Here is a 17,745-nt window from a genome sequence, read left to right as displayed (position 1 = left end):
TCAAAGATGACCTGGTACTCCGTATTCCAGGAGTATACCGAATACCCTGTGAGGTGGGACACCATACATAGGCCAAACGGGATGCACCATTGAGCACCGAGGAATGAACATCAACGTAATATCCAATTATTCCAACCGGAAATGTCAGGACTTGTGGAACACAGCATCACCGAGGGACACAGAATTTTATTTGCCGACACCAAAATAATAGCCAAATGTGCCGGTTACTGGGACCGACGGGTAAAGGAAGCCGTAGCCATATCACGGGAAAGCACGAATCTCAACAGGGACGTGGGACTCCAGCTCAGTCATGCCTGGAACCCACTCCTCCGTAAAAACAAGACACCAGCCACAGCCAATGAGAACACCAGGAACCAGAGAGAGCCAATAGGAAGATAGAATCCAAACTCCGCCACATTATAGTCATGTATATTAGCCTACACTGGTCTCCATTTCTCCATTCCCTGAAGATGAGAGCAATGTATGACCTCGAAACGTTGGAAGACAATTCCAATTTAACCTGGCTGGTAACCCGAGAACACTTGTTGGAAACTGATATGCCTATATCAGCCGATACCGATTAATCTGTCCCATCCCTAATATTTGCTTTACAAGCCAGGGTATATGCAATATACATTTACATTCGTAGAAATAATGAAATGGCAAGTTACAGGCTATTAATAGCAAAGTTGAATCAGTACGACTATTGGTAATTCAACTTAAAATCAATATCCCTATAGTGGCAGATACTGGATAAAGTACTGCTATAATCATAATTTGCCTCAAGATGATTTTTTCCATCACTCCGGGTTAACTGTACCATCAATTTGGAACATAGTTGGTTCTTTCACATCCTGGCCTCTTTCCATCCATCGACCTCTTTTTTGTAGTAGTTAACCCAATGTAGTGGTGTAGCCATGGGGAGGGGCAAGGTGTAGAGCCCCACAAGTATTTTCTGCATGCTCCAGGAATTTTGAATAATTCCAGAAATTGCATTTAAAGAAACTGATGTTGTGGGTAAACAGTGACACAGTTCGAACTGGAAATTCTTGAAGGCAATCACTGAATACAAATATCCGTTCTTTTTGTTTACTATCTGTGAAGAACATAACTTCACAACTTGGTGTATATTATTTCATATGTGGCAAGGTGGTTGAGTGGGCTCCCAGTACTTTCATTTATATTCACATGAACATAATTAGAATCTGCAAGAGGAGGATGATGGCTCGGAATACCTGAAGATTTCACCACTGGCCCAGCATCGTGAGGACAACTGGGGACGTACATCAGCACTTAGGCTCTTTTTGCACCAATCACATTAAACAGGGTCCAGCCCCTTACCATAACAAATAACATAACTGTAATGTTGAATACTTAAAATCTTCTGACTGGTTAAAAGCTGAGGCTGTAAAGTGGCACTCGGCATACATAAGGACAAAAAACAGGACAACACATAGAATTATACTGACCCTCTGGCCATAGGACCAGTCACCAGAGCCTCAGTCTGAAAAAAGCAGTCCATGGTGTACTACGTGGAAGTGACATTGACAATTGGGTGTACTACGTGGAAGGTCATCCCTTACACCTCCTTCTTCAGTAGTAGTAGTAGTAGTTGTCTCCAGTCACGGAAGCCAGGAAACTGTGTCAATGGGACTCGATGGCCTGACCACACGTCACTCAATGGAGAAAAAAAAACTTTGGCAAGGCCTGGCCCTTAGAGGGCTGTTTCATCATGGATTTTAGTTTAGCAGTGTTGATGCTTTAAAAGTACTTCCAATATTGTGTTTTAATTTATTTTTTGTAGATGACTTCTCAAATTTTGTACATATAATAATCTTTATAATCAATCAAAAACACAAAGCTTTCCAAAGCAAACCTTTTATTGTTTTTCATCTGTATGTTTTAATCGTTTAATTAACCTTTTTATGTACAAGTATGAGCAAACAAAACGAATGCTCTATTTGTCAAAGCCATGGAGGTAGAAAGTGATTTAGATTTCACATATCATTAACACCAGTGGCACCAAAACACTCCTGATAAGAAATTCTGTTACTTCTCATTTATGGGATTGTTATGGAAGCACTGCTTTAATGGTATTATCATGCATATATAGAAAACTATGTGTGTGCAGTTTTGATTTTGAACTCAATAATATTGATGGGAAACTTGAATTCATAATCATGTATATGAAAAGGCAACAATCAGCTCAAAAAATATATTGTATATAGCAATATGCAATTTTTACATTAGCAAAACATTTGTTACTGTTGATTTAACAGTTTTGGAAATTTTTTAACCCGACAAAGTTTTCAGCACTCTACAAATCATGTAAGTTTACTATAAATTTATGTCACATACAAACTTGATTACTATCAAAACTGCTTACAAACATATTCAGAAAGATTTGTAACATACAATACCTAGAGTGTGACTGGAAAAATATCACATGAACTTCTTAATCATGCTAGGTGAAACAAACTGACTGGTTTTGCATTACATAGTTTTTTGCTTTTTTATGTCATAGGCTAAAATACTCCTTGCCCCAAAATAGACAATATGGGCATAAAGTCATGGTGGTGTTTCAAAAATTTCTAATTTCATTTCTTTTCAATTTCTTGCCATATGCCAGCATGAACATCAGGTGTAACCAATGTGTCTCTGTGATTGTTGTTTTAACAAAAGCCTGCCATCATTGAGCTGCTCTTCAAATTAGTGATGGTATCACGGCTTTATTGCATTTAATGTTCATATTTGTAAACCTCAACATGACTTTACATTCATATGGCAATAGAGTGACACTAAAAAATCACACAGAATTAGCATATCATGCCAAGAAAAACTTTCAGTTCCTCTTTCATTTAACACATGTCTGACTTTATGGACACATTATCTGTGACTGTACAAGATGTGATCAAAATATAATGCCAGTGTGACCAACTTCTATTGATAAGTATAATCTCTCTCTGTGATAATAATGATTACGCAACACTGTACAATGTGAGTAGGGTTGTTACTTGGCATGATATGTGTCAAATGGTGAAAAATGCAGCATGTGCTCACAATGCACGAGATTGGTAACAAAGGTTATTCCAGGGAACAACAGTAATGCCTGATGCAGGGAAGAAATTTCTTGTAATTAAACAGAATGGCAGTATATTTTTTCTGTTGTGCTGGGATTTTCATTCATGGCAATTAGCTGCCAAACATGTCAAAGATCAAATCCAATTCGTCATGTGAGAACCAGACGGACATAAGTCAAATTTACACGAGAGAGGAAATAATGTATTTTTATGAATATGTCTAACCCTAAAAAAAAAAATCAGTACATTGGAGGCACGTGACTCTACCACTAATGAGAAGATATGGAGATATGTCGATCTGACTCCAAATAAGAGTTCTCCAGAGGACAAAATCGAAAACCACATTTTTTGGAGTTACGTTCCTTACATTCCAACCATGTTTCTTGTTAACAGAGGTGCATATCCATTTGACAATCTTACTTTTTGATCAACCCTCAAATGTATACATCATCAAATGCTTTCTGTATGTACATATTGCTGAAGAGCACATAGATTTTGATTACTGTCAAGAGAACATCTCTTCCATAATGACAGATTACTATTGTATTGAAAAATTTTCTTAGTATGGTTCAATTTGGTTCCACACTGTGGCCATGTGGTCTAAGGTGCAAGCTGTGGGTTCCAATGTTCGACTCTCCTGGGGGAAGTGCAACAACTTTTCCTGAGATTTCGGCCTGTGTATGGAAATGGTGGCCATCCACCATCATGAGGAAATTGAGGTGTTACGAATGAGTAGCATAACACGTTCATGGAAACCTAAAAGGACTGGAGGTTCGTCGTGCTGACCACACATTGCCCCGTAACTTGTCGGATGATCTCCCACCTCTGGTGTAAGGCCCGCAGTCAGTAGGTAGGCACCACAGGTTGATATTATTATTATTATGGTTCAATATGTTGCATCTGCAATTAAAATTTGACATAGGCAAAAAGAAAAATTGACATAAAATTGACATTTTTAATGCCAGGAACAATGTATCCTACATATTTCTTGGGATTTCTAACAATGTACAACCTGCTTAATGTGAATGATATAAAGCAGGCATTCACAGCCCCAAATTTCTTACACATGAATAGGAATCATATTATACAGATATACAGGAAGTGCTTAATTTGTATATGTATTGGGCTTTGAGGTTAAAAACAATACTTTCTTTCCAAATGACTGTTGACAGGTAACCGAGCAAATGTTCAAACACACAGGCCATTAATTACTGTAATGTATGGTCAGTTATAACATCACGAATCAGATAGCTGTCAACAAGTACTAGGCAATGTAATTGAATTTTATATAGACACTCTTTAACATTACAATCCTCTTGGCCAGTTAATACACCACCAAAAAAGGGGTTTGAAAATCTCACTTTTACAGCATATGGTATGAGAGTATAAGGTTATAGTTCATATCACTGCTAACAATAATACTATGTATAACCAAGACTTTTAACCTCTGATATTTTTAATTTATTTCAGTGCTTTTGAGTCTAAATCTTGAAATGGAGGGTGCTGGATTTCTGTTACATGTAGGTTGATTATATTCTCAAGGGATGGGATTTTTACTGTTAAAATTCTTGTATGGAAATTATGAACCATGATTTGCAAAAGTGAGAGACGTGGGTTTAAGCATTTGTGACATTACATGGTTTTGTTCTGGCAGTCTTCGTCTAGAAAACATCTGCTCTCCATTTAAGAGATATGTTATTCAAATTAGTTTAATTTCCATGACAATTTTCCCTACTGTGTGCACAGTTTGGAAATTGACAAAAGACACCTGTCAAATAAGTTTACGTCTCCCTGAGCATTAAAAGCACACTCAAAGGATGGTGTTGATCACACAATCTCTAGAAAGCTATGTAAAATTTTTAAAAAAAAATTAAAAAAGGGAAATTAAGCCAACATCTTTTGTGTGACTGCCACCAAATATTTATTTTCTGATTCGCAGTATTCTTTCCTGATTTCCGGCTCTCTAAGTGCATGGGAAGTGTTTATCACAAGAACAACAGTTCAATCAGAACACAAATGTGTTCAAGATTCAACCATAACAAGGGTTTATGCCATTTCTTTAAAGGTTTGAAATCACACTATGCAAAAATATAACTATGAAAACATAATTTGCATGATTGATTCAAAGGTTAACTTTAGCGACTTTTCACATCCTCAGAAGAAAGCCTTCGGAACAAACCAAACTGATATAACAGAAATTAAACTCTTTCCTAGATCCAAAACATAACAAACTGACACCTTATCAGTTATATCAAACCGCTATATGAAGTGCACACACATCACACCATGTACAAAATCTAAGTACAAACTGGAAATTGATTGATTGTATTCAAATATTTATCAAAAATAATTATATCATTTACTTTACATCTGGCAGAAATCAATGTGACATTAAAAATCAAATAGAACAATCAGCACGCAAGTGTTACATTACATAAATGTAAGGTTGAAGGGAAAACATGATCACAGTACTCCCTGATTCCTTCACTTGATGGTTTGCACTATTCAGTTACTAACATTAATCATCTTCTTCTTCGAATAGCATTTTTACAACTTCCAGATTTGCACATCTACTTTCTTCCAAGCGCTGTGGCTTTCCCCACCGAACGAGAGTTGGGATGCAAGTTAGGCGAAGACGCTCATCTTTCCGAAACACACATGTTGGTTGCTTCCAACTATAAAGAACAAGTGAAATATTTTTTACTGAAATTTGAGGCGTTTTTAACTAGTCAGTTGACTTTTTAGAAAATAAAGTCACAAATTTTTCATGACACTTTTTAAATAGCAACAGCAATTAGAAGAAGTAACACATTCTAGGTGTCACGCACAATTTTCTTGTGTAGTGGAACCACAAGCAAAGAAACCTGTGCACGCTCGCGACTCCTGCGCACCGTACCCCCGTGTCGAGGGGACGGGCAGAGTGGAGCAAGCTTTCTTATGGCACAAGCTTAATGGAGGAAGGGATAGGTGCGCAGAGACTTTTTGTGGAAGGTTCCTTTCCTTGTGGTCACTATAGCTGATGGAATAACATACATGTGATTGTTTCCTGAAAATATCTTACAAGTAAAGATTGATTGATTGAATTTGTAATTTTGGGTGCATCAGCACTTAGGCTATTATGCACCCATACGGGGTCCAGCCCTTACCATAACAAAAATATAATCAAATAACTTTGATGTCGGACTAAAATAGTCTTACTTTGGTTAAAAGCTGAGGCTGTAAAGGGACACTCAGCACTCCTAAGGACAACACACACACACAGTCCTACAAGGATTATACTGGCCGTAGTCCAGATGCCAGAGCCTCGTTATTATGCAAAAAGCAGTCCAGAGTGTACTGCGTTGAAGTGAGGTTGACATTTTGGAGTACTATGTGGAAGGGTCACTCCTTATAAGTAAAATTTCTGCCCCATTATGGGAATAGCCTTCCATATATGTGAAGAACAAGCAATTTTGATCAGACTTTCCTTTACATTGTTTTAAGAGGTGTGTCTTCAATTATAAACAAAACATAGTACAAACTCTAGGACACCAAGAGTGATTCCATACCAAATCAACCAATGATCTGAACCTTGACATCTCAGAAACTGATAATTTTGAGTGGTAGTACCAGTAAAGTTGACAAAAAGTGTAAAATCACAGATTTTTTGTGCTTTTAGTTTTTAAGCTATTGACTTTCAAGAACTCAACATTCACAAAAATTTAACAACATTTTGAAATCTTTAAACAAATGTAGATCAAAAACTATTTGATCTAGAGAGCTCAAATTGGTGTCATTCTCTTCTGTTTTTAATGGCTTTTAATTTGAAATGCACCATGATTTAAACTTTGAAATTTATCAAAAACTCGATTTTCTTAAAAATCTCAAAAACATCCCTTTTAATTATTTTTTTTTGAAAGAAAGGTTTTTAAAGACACCATATGACTATTTATGTGCAAAATTTCATAAGGGGATGGTAATTATGATTTTTTTGTACGTATTATAATGTGTAGCTAAATTTGTTGACTTCCATGTTAAAACTAACTATAAATAACAGTAAATCCAAACACCACTGTCGTGTTGCATTTCAAATTAAAAACAGAAGAGAATGACACCAAATTGAGTTCTCTAGGTCAAAACAATTTTGACCTACAACTGTCTAGAGATTTCAAAATGCTGTCAAAATTTTGGGATAGCTGAGTTTTTGAAAGTCAATAGCTCAGGGAAACTAAGAGCCCAAAAAATCTGTACTTTCGTATTTATCCTCTTGACAGGTACAATGAATGAAAAAAAAATCTGAATCCTAAAGGTTCAAAAATATTTTTTTTATTGGTTGATTTGACATGGAATGACCCACACTGATGCTAAACTTGGTCTTGTCTACTGCAAGTAGACCAAAAAATGTATCCTTTCACCCAGGACCAAAGAAACTCATTTGATGTAGAATATTAGTCCAACCAGAATTATTATTATTATTATTATTATTATTACAACAAAGCACTTTCTTAATCATACACAGTGGTAACGTCGTTGCCTTGTAATCTAGGGGTCCCGGGTTCGATACCCGGTGGAGGCACATAGTGGTTCAGATCTCACTATAAACTGTAGGTCCAATCCCGATTAGCCTTACTGTGCACAAAGTGAACTTAAAACACCAAATCAAACCAAAAATAAAACCTTACAGTCTGATATTGATGCTCTGAAAAAAAAAAATATTTTCCATACCTTTTTCTTAATAGAAAAATGCTTTAACCTTTAAAAAATTAAGCCTCTCATGCCAGGATGTTTTCAAACCACTTTTTTTCAAATGTCTGGTAACTCCCTGCCTCCCAAAAAAAATTAAAGAAGAAAAACTATTTACGGCAGTCAATTCAGGTATTGAGTATTCAGGGGAGTATTAGGGTATGTAAATAAATCACTGTCACCATGAAGATACTTGACAGCAATGTTAATGGCTTACACTAACAAAAAATGAAGAAATCATTAGCTACTCACATTGCTCTATCTCCCACATACACTATAACAAAATGTGAATTTTCTGGAGCAACCTGCAATGCATCCTGTATTACTGGTTCAGCTGAAAGAAAATTAGAAAGAATGAAAAGAATGGCAGACAGAACTGCAAAGAAGCTTTCAAAATGTAACACTTCATCTTCTCAAGAAAATTATTACTATTACTACAATGAGTACTAGTTGTGCACACACTTCAAAGCTTCTTGAGAAAACTTTGGATTATTAGAACAAATATTTCCAATTTTCTGGTATTTATTTCCCTCAAAATCAATGATAATGGCATATGCATTGCTGACTATACTAGTTGTACAAGTCTGAAAGCCATGAAATTTACTATAAAAAAATAATTTACTGTTAAAAAAATCAGGAAATTTCTTAAGTTAAACTTGATTATTGGAAAGCTCCTTGCACAATGATTCACAAAACTTTTTAAAATTATTTATTCAAAATATTACAAGTGTAACAAACCAAATCATTATGGTTGATTTAAATGACAAATGGCTTCCACAGCAAATATGGCAAAAAAAAGGGTAACACTTTACTATACCGGAGACGGATTTCTTCAAATTTACAGGAGAAAGTACTTACGCAAATCATTTTCTGTAGCGTTGTTGATGTTCGGGAATGTAGTTTTCATCCATTTTAATGCAAATGGATGTGGTGTTCTACGAAAATCTATTTCCGACGTGCTATTGCTGCTGCTACAAGCCGATGTTGTCCATATATGCTAAATTGAATGAAAGGAGTGCTAATGGAACCTAACCTAACAGGCCTAACCTAACCTAGTAGGCATACCTCATCCCCGTGATGGTTCGTGGGGCTATCGTGATTTTTTGAGCTAACGTCAATGGTTTTTGGGGCTAGCCGTGGATGGTTTGTGGGAAATAAGGAACAACAGTAAGTACTCGTTAACGTAAGAAAGACATTATTTTCGTTAGAAATTCATTATTTCACCTAAAGAAATGTTCCGCAATGCAGAATAGTACGTTAGCAATGTAAAAAATTGCGAAATAAATCATTGATAGGTGTCTCCGGTATAGTAAAGTAGTACCAAAAAAAGTTTCTAAACTGTAACAAAACTCACCAGACAAGAAGTTCAAACTGCATATTTCATATTATTTATTTCTCTGTTCCATTGGGTAATTTACAATGCGATACTGTGTTATATATGCACACAATTATTACAGACATTTGCAATAAATAGAACATTGTACAAATTATGCTCATTGTTATAACCAACACTGATGAATAACATTCAACATGTATGATCTGATTTTGAACACTGGCATCGCGTGGAGTGAATCCCTGGGTGTTCACAGCCAGCCTAAAATCAGAGAAAATTCTCACTCCCTTGCCCAGACCGAGGGGGTTACAAACACACAGAAAAATCAATTATTGATCACCATCGCAGAGAAGAGAAAGTGAAACTAAGTGACATTGGTTAATCGAGCATACAAAAGACAAAATTTCTGCCAAGAATTGAAGCTAAGATTTATTTAATTTTTTCATCAAATGCCTTTGCCTTAGGTCCAAGAAAAGCAACATATAAGTACGAATATAACAGCGCATGTTATATCGAGGATACGAACCTGGGACATTGTATTTGTAGCGCATTGGGTAGACACTCTGCCAGAGTGCTTAGCGAAAATACATTTACAAAATACAGGCCAATTTCAATTTATTGCAAATTATCGTGTTCGCTTAATGCCTCCCCCCCCCCCTTCTGACGCCCATGAAGACCCTCAAAAACATGGAAAAATTACAAAGTTAAACACTGCAAAAATTATTTTGCAAATTTGAATTATTGAAATTCCTTACTTTTCTCCTCGCCAAACTCCGTGGCAGAGTGGTTGGTTATCACAGCATCCTACAACGCTAGGGGTTCAGGGTTCGAATCTCAGCCAGGGCATGGATGTTCTTTGTCAATGACCCAGAGGCGTGGCGTGCATTTAACCGGTGTTACCGCAGGTAACAGCAAAATGTAAAGAAATTAAAAAGTTATTTCTCAATAAAATAACAGCATTGTTAAATAAGTTAACCGACAGCGTTGCAGTTGAGTGTATATTGCAGAGAACATTTTTTCTGCAGTCGACAAAAGCGAAGAGACAGGCTGTTCTGCTACCCTCAAGAGGCAACAAGAGGAAAGGGCACCCACCAATGCAAGGGAACAGCGGGGAAAGACTTTGATTCAAGTGTGCTAGGGGGTTATTCATATGCCTGTTTAGGGGCCTTGTTGCCGCTACAGCCTACCGGATCAGCAAGTGTTGTCACATTGGATTTCCAGAAAAGAGTTAAATTCCGTCTAAAACGGGGATACTATTTCTCTGAAGCAACAAGAGCTAGACTGCAAAGCCAAAACTGAGACCATTTAGTAATATACGAAAAGATAAGTACTTGATGCGATTAGTGATTTGGACAAATCTTGCTCCAAAAAACTAAGTTGGCAATAGTAGTACCTACATCTGGACTTCCTCCCACCGCTGGAGGAAAGGAATTCTGTCATCTGCTGAATGCAGAAACGTCAAACTGACCCGAATGTGTGGTTCTTCTTCCCCTTTCCACCTCTTTGCAAAGAAAAAAGAGATGGTTGACAAGGCTCGACTACTATTCACTGGATTTTTGCGGTAACTCTCTCATGAGTGGTAGTTCTTTCTAGGAGTGATTGTGGTTAAATAAATTATCGAGCGGATTGGAAAAAAAAATAAAAAAATCAAAGGCATGTTTTTTGGGGTGCGGTAGGGTGGAGATGATAAGTCTGATGGCCGGTAACACTTTTGAAAAAGTCACGCCACACCACTGCAATGACCATTTATCTGTTTTATCATGTCATCACTCATCCTCATCTTCGCAATTAGCCAAAAGTGGCAGAAAAGTGAAGCAAAATAAACCAAACATATAAACAATTACTTTTCTCTTTATATAATTTTGGAAATTCCTTTTCCTGCTTCTAAGAATTAACCTCCGCTCTCATTTTAGCTAATCATGATACTGTCGAATATGAGATTTTCTTTATAGCTATTTGTAATTTCACAGCAGCTTCCCTATATTTCATTCGTAAGTCTCTGGTAATGTTCAAATTTCATGATGAGAATTGCAACTTGCAATACTTAAAAATTATTGTTTCAGAGCTTTTCTGTAGGAGTTTATAACGATTATAATTTCCTTTCCAAAACATGTAACTGGTAATTATCCATACTCCCCTCCAGGGAACGCCGCCTTAAAGTAATACTGACCGTATGGGCGGAGGGGTTTGCGTGCTTTTTTGAGGCTGCGAGCTATGCCAGCGGTAGATTTTTCTACCAGCAGGGTCACCCATGCTGACGATAGACAACGTGAGTCAAGATTTGCCTGCCATATTGAGTGTAACGAAAGCGAATTAGCAACGAACAATAAATTCTTGTAATGTGAAAAATTACGCTTTTTTCAGTGTAAAAAGCAAAATCCCACGTTCAAAAATGTTCCGCTATGCATAACAGGTAAGTACAAATGTAAATAATTAGGAAATAAACGAGTGAAATGTGTTCTCACTATACCATACTGTTACCCATTTCGGTATAACTTAAGATGAACGGACCCCTCTCCGATTTTCTTCATATTTGACATACTTACTAATTGAGGCCTGCTAATGACGAATCTGAAGTTAAAATTTGTTGGAAACGTTCAGAAATTGCAAACCATTGACGCTTGCCCCACAAACCATTGGTGCTAGCTCCATGAACCATTGACATGTGGTTAGGTTAGGCAAACATAGTTAAAATTTGGGGTAACACTTTACTATAGGGGTGATGGATTTCTTACTTTTTACAGGAGAAAGTACTTACACAAATTATTTTCTTTAGCGTTATGGAAGTTCGTGAATGTAGTTTTGATCCATTTTAATGCAAATGCATTTTGTTTTCAGTGAAAATCTGTATCCGACATGCTGTTTCTGCTGACGCCATTTGCTTTCTGCAGCACAATGTTCCATGTGTTAGATGACGTAAACCCCGTAGTCAGTGTTTCAAACTCGCAGTGTTTTCACTATAACATGAGGTGTCGAGTATTATCTTCGTTTCGTCAATTTTTGACATTCGTACTTACCTATCTGCTTCCTGGAACATTCCTTAACACTATAACGACGGCTACAATGACTATACGTTATTGTCGGATCGGGTCTATTCGACCCGGGTAAATATTATACTTTTTTCAGGAGTTCAAATTTTCTAATTTATATCAATGGCTGGAAATAATATTTCAGGTTATTTATTAATGACATTTAACCATTTACATGTTTCTAATATGTAACATGTTTTACAAAAGAAATTTAAACATTGAATAACATATGTTATAAAGAAACCCTTGAGTTTTGATTATAATAGTTTTCTTACATTTGGAACATTTTTATCATACGTCCAGTTATCATTAATGATTTGTAAGAATTTACATATTTTTATTATCTACTTTTTGTCAAGAATAACTTGCAACATCGATTACATGTGTTACATAGAACACGTGAATGCTGAGTACAAACGTTTGAATACATTTCGAGCACACTCTTCTTGTTTTCCGATCGATTTTTGATGGACAAATATAACACCTCCTTCTGGATTGCTACTGTATACCTTGCTCTTCATTTGAACATCCGTTGGTTTGCTCGTCCATTACTAGTTTGCCACTGAGCTCCTTTCCCAGGTACTGCAAGAACCTTCTACGTCTACCCGATTTGGCTCCCAATTCTTACGGATGTACTGTTTGGTACAAAACAAAGGCATTTAGTGCACTGAAGTCGATCATGGCATGAAATATAACCATGGCCATCTCCGAGCTTTTCGTTTCACACTGTAGTTTCGTACCATTTTGTGTTATTAGCTGTGCTGTGAAAGCGTCGATTTTCGGCTGTTCATGGAACGTATAAAGTAGAATGAATACCATGTTCTTCTTGGGGCAATCTGATGCTATCATGAGATCATCTTGAAATCCAAACAAAGTGGAGCAACACACTCGCTGTTTTGTGGCAGTAAACTTTGGCGGCAGTTCTCCCTTGTTCTTTCGCATCGTGCCGACCAGAGTAAGTTTCTTGGCAAGTAGATTCCTTGCAAGATATACACTCGTGAAGAAATTATGGGACGTGATGTCTCTTCCACTACCTTCGATTTCCTTCACTAAGTCGTTCACTTACTCTCTCTACTTGATTTTTCTCCCTATTAACTCCAGCTTCCTTTCCTTTGTAGATTTGAGCCTTCAAAACAGAAGCTGTTTGAGAATCACAAATCAGCCACAGCTTGATTCCGTATTGACGAGATTTCGACGGCATGTACTGCCTCAAAGGGCATCGCCCTCTAAAATTGACCAGTTCTTCGTATACAGTCATGATGCAATCAGGAATGTACGCTTCTCGGAAGTAAACAGTCCAAGTCTCGAATACATCTCTTATAGGTTCGAGCTTACCTTGAGACGAGACACGAGACCTAAGCTTTCGTGTATTTGGTACGTGAGTTTTTCAATTATACACAAGAACTCGTGAGAACGAACAAATTCGTCGTCCAAACTACACAGATGCTCTGCACCAAACAAAGTGTGCATGCAGATTCGTTCAGAAAGTTCCGGAAAATTGCGGCACCTGTGCTTTGAAACCAACAAACTGAAATAACCAACAATAGTTATGCAGACTATTGTCGACAAACAAAAAAAATCCTTTTCTGCAGTATCCGTCTGCAACTTAGGATATTTGTTTTTCCTGGGTAAACTGAACAGGCAAAGGGTACTGTATACGATTTCAATTGATTGAATTGTTTTATTTTACTTCGCGGTTTGTGCCTCTTGGCTAATTTGCGAAGATGGGGATCAGTGATGAATTGATGAAATTGATGAATGGACATTTACAAAGAACCTTGCCGAGGGGGATTCGAACCTGGGACCATTGACGTCACAGTGCGATGTGATAAACCACTCAGCCACGGGGTCCAGGAATACGCTTTTCAAGGTTGTGACTATCTTTGAAAAGTCACAGAGGCGAAGAGGGGTATTTCTGCAATAGAAAACATAGGCCTATATATTTAGAAATTAAAATCGGGCCTAAAGGGCCCGTCCGTCCGCAACGCGAGTAATACATTTTCTGACCAAACTTAAAAAATAACCAAAGATTACAATAAATGATTTCAAAGGCCTTCGAAATTGACGAAAAGTCACGGAAGGAGAACACATTCATTTGCAGCATTAAAAAATTAAACAGGTATAAAAATTGAAACCGGGCCTAAAAGACCCGTCCGTCGTTACAGTGTTAAGGTGTATTGACGTTTTTTCATCAAAGTAATTGCAATTTTTCACAATACGAGTACTTCTTTCTCGTAGTCTTTTCACTTGCCTGAGACACAATATGGCGCATACATCTTTCGACATAATCGCACGTCTTGCTTGTGTTTTGTCGACTTTCATTCGTTATGCAGTGTTTCAACCTTCAGAACCCAAGAAATACCAGTGAACAAAGCTCATCTCATCTATTTTTATTTTTTTTCCCCCGCATTGTTTTACGAAGAAAATTGTAATGTTTCGTGGTGCTATCCGTGAATGGTTTTTGGCTATCCATCCCGGAATCGGTGGGAAATTTAAACTAAAAAATTATTTTAGTTTGAAATTCTTGAGTCCAAATTTCCCACCGATTCCGGGCTCCACCCCTGGGTAATATATATATATATATATATATCCATCCTTGTTAAAGAAAAAAATGGCTAGACTCTACTTTACGTCCTTATCGCCTTTTGATGGTAACCGATGGGAGTTAACAACACTGCAGGCTCGGTCTTTGTGTCCACGTTGTGAATGTGTGTGCTTTGCTCATTTGTGTTCTGCATGGTAATTGCTTCTTTGCGTTCGCGGTGCGTTGTGCGTGTGTATGGTGCATGAAAAAGAACAGGTTCCAAAAACTTGTAGATAGTGTAAAATACGTTTATCCCCAGTAAAAATTTAGTGCATCGTTCTAAACCGTGCTTGCAGACAGCCGGCATCTCTTCGGGTAAGTACCTTTTTCTATTTACACTTTCTGTTCACGATTGCCCCACTAACAATTCACGGGTAGCTCCACGATAGCCCCACAAACCATGCACAGGTAGACCCACAAACCATTCACGTTAGCTCCAAAAACCATGCACGAGTAGCCCCACGAACCATTCACGGGGACGAGGTATGCCTACGAGGTTAGGTTAGGCCTGTTAGGTTAGGTTCCATTAGCCCTCATGGTAACAGTTTCATACATCGGAGACACATTAAAATCGGATATTTTGTGTATCACATGGTCCGTACTTACCAATTGTGTATTGCGGAACATAGTTCAAGGTGCCATTATGCTTTTTACACGAAAACAAACACTTTTTTTTACTAAAATAACGCATTTTTCTAAGTGCTACCGAACGCACGTAACGGTGCGATATCGCTTACTTTGCGAATGATATTGCTTCTTTTGTTTTCGAATATCATTGTTTCCAACCTTCTTCACCGAAAAATACCTACTATCGTGTTCGTCACGTGTGCAAATTGTACATTATGCACGGGTAGCTGACGGATAGCCCCACGAACCATTTCCGATAAGGTTAGGTTAGGTTTGGTTAGGTTAGGCAAGCAGTTAAAAAAAAAGTATTGGAAACATTGACATGATTTCCGGGTCAAATAGATACCACGATGAAAGAAAATACCTCGACTAACGTTGGAAACCTTGGTGAAACTCATTTCCGTAAGTAGTTTCTTCTGTAAGAATGAAGAAATGTGTCTCCAATGTATGAAACTGTTACCGCACTCATTTCACCCCTAAATATGTGCTTCATCGAAAAATTTCCTCAGTACGCATATCCGGACAACATCGGTTTCTATCGATTTCCTACTCCAGGTAATTTTTCGTCGCTTTGGGATTTACGTTGTTGAATTCCTTATACAATAAGTTTTCCAATGATACATGACACGTATTCCTTAGGAAAAGGACGTAAAGTAGAGTCTTACCCAAAAAATTTCGCGAAAATCGACGGTTTCCATTCCGAAAACTAACGCCTTATTTTGCAATTTCTAGACTTTTCCGACAACTTTTAACTTCACATTCGTGATTAGGAGGCCTCAAGTAGTGAGTATGCCAAATATGAAGAACATTGAAGAGGGGTCAGGTCATCTTAAGTCGTTCCAAAATTTCTTTCTTTGTCCGATTTATTACTAAAAAAAATATTCGCTTTTTAATTAAAAAATATTACCTTTTACACAATCTGGGCACCAACTGTTGCCCACTGAATCCTTTGAAGCGGTAAACAACACGAATACAGCTTGTTTGGTGGCTTCCAAATCTTTGATTAACTTACTGAAAGCTTCATATCCTTCAACTAAATGCCGCACAACCATGGCGAATGTTTGGAAATATGTCTTTAAAAAATACTACTAAAACTACACGAAAAATTACCACTAAAAAACTACACTTCTCTGGTTACTACGCTATTCTTTTAGGCACGTCGGCTGCTATTGCATTGCATGGAATAAAAGCTATCCATCAGCAAAGCAAGGTAAAATGAAATGAAATATCTGTGTATACGAAGTGGTACTTTTACTTTCAATGAATGGATGTGTGAAGTGGATGTTGTTAAAATATAAAACAATATAACTTATCCGTATTTTATTACTAGGTCGATACATTGAACTTTTATTTTCTTGTTCATCCAACTGTTGACAAATCGTCAAAACAGTTGCACGGTGGGAGGTTCAGCTGACAGTGTTGCACTTGCAAGCATTCGTTTTCAATCTTGAAAATTTCCAAAACTCACTAACTGAACTTCAACAGTCGAAGGAAAGGTACACAGGAGGTAGGTAGCTGTACAGTGGGACCCATGAGTATTACCTTGCAAATTATCCATCACCATGTTAGTGCACTTTATTTGACCCAATAACAACTTCAAGAATTAAAAGAAAACTCAAAACAAGCTGTTGACAACTTCTTCACCAGGATACATAAAAATCCATCGCTTAAAAACGCATAGGATGTAAGAGAAAAATTAATGAAAATAGTCATGGACAATTGGCACGGTAATACTCATGGATCCCACTGTACTCTGGGGGAACATGCTGTGCAGTTCTTTTCTTTGAATTTCACGCTCTAGAGTCTACATAAGCACAAAGTCACGTATGTGGCAAGAGGAGTATCAGTAGACTTTCTCCATAACAACCTACTACGCTTTTACCTCTCCCAGTGAAAAAAAATGTGATCTCCTCCTATGTTTCTTCTTTAATTTGAATTGTGAAGACCTAGGGATTGCATATAATTCGATGGGACAAAGCATTTTGAGACGACTCATTCACATATTTGGAGAAAACTAAAAGAATGACACGCAAAACACACGAAAGAAAAAAAGCAACATGTGCAGCTTGTCGTGCCACTTCGGTACGAAAGGTTCTATTTATTGCTATAGGTTTGTTTCCACGTGACAAGTTTCGTTTGTCGTTTGTGGCTTGTAACTTGGCACTTGGTCACCCTTGTCTGAAAGCTTATCATTACTCTCTATCTGTCTATTTATTGTTTTTCTTTTCTATCTCTCTCTCTCACTTATCTCTCTTATCTCGTTCAGTTTTTCTATCTCTCTATGTTCTTGTGTCACTTCTTTATTTATTTTCTTCTGCATCTTCTCTTTCCCTTTCTTTGTCTTGTTTCTTTATTTCTCTTCCTTTCTAC

At 37.3% G+C, this 17,745-nt stretch overlaps 1 protein-coding gene across 1 annotated transcript; it reads right to left on the bottom strand.

The window, feature by feature from the left end:
- Nucleotides 1-1,972: 1,972 nt before the first annotated feature.
- On the bottom strand, nucleotides 1,973-16,559 carry cl (thioredoxin domain-containing protein 17 clot). The gene is made up of 3 exons (XM_083128357.1): nucleotides 16,283-16,559; nucleotides 8,055-8,136; nucleotides 1,973-5,755 (listed from the first exon to the last, which is right to left on the bottom strand). The coding sequence occupies exons 1-3, from the start codon at nucleotides 16,425-16,427 to the stop codon at nucleotides 5,599-5,601; spliced, it is 384 nt and encodes a 127-aa protein (XP_082984483.1). The 5' UTR covers nucleotides 16,428-16,559; the 3' UTR covers nucleotides 1,973-5,598.
- Between the last annotated feature and the right edge of the window lie 1,186 nt (nucleotides 16,560-17,745).

Source organism: Lepisma saccharinum, chromosome 9 (assembly GCF_977018435.1).
Source record: "Lepisma saccharinum chromosome 9, izLepSacc3.1, whole genome shotgun sequence".
Taxonomy (NCBI): domain Eukaryota; kingdom Metazoa; phylum Arthropoda; class Insecta; order Zygentoma; family Lepismatidae; genus Lepisma; species Lepisma saccharinum.
Note: the sequence above shows the minus strand (reverse complement) of the source record. Positions and strands in the feature narration are given on the sequence as shown.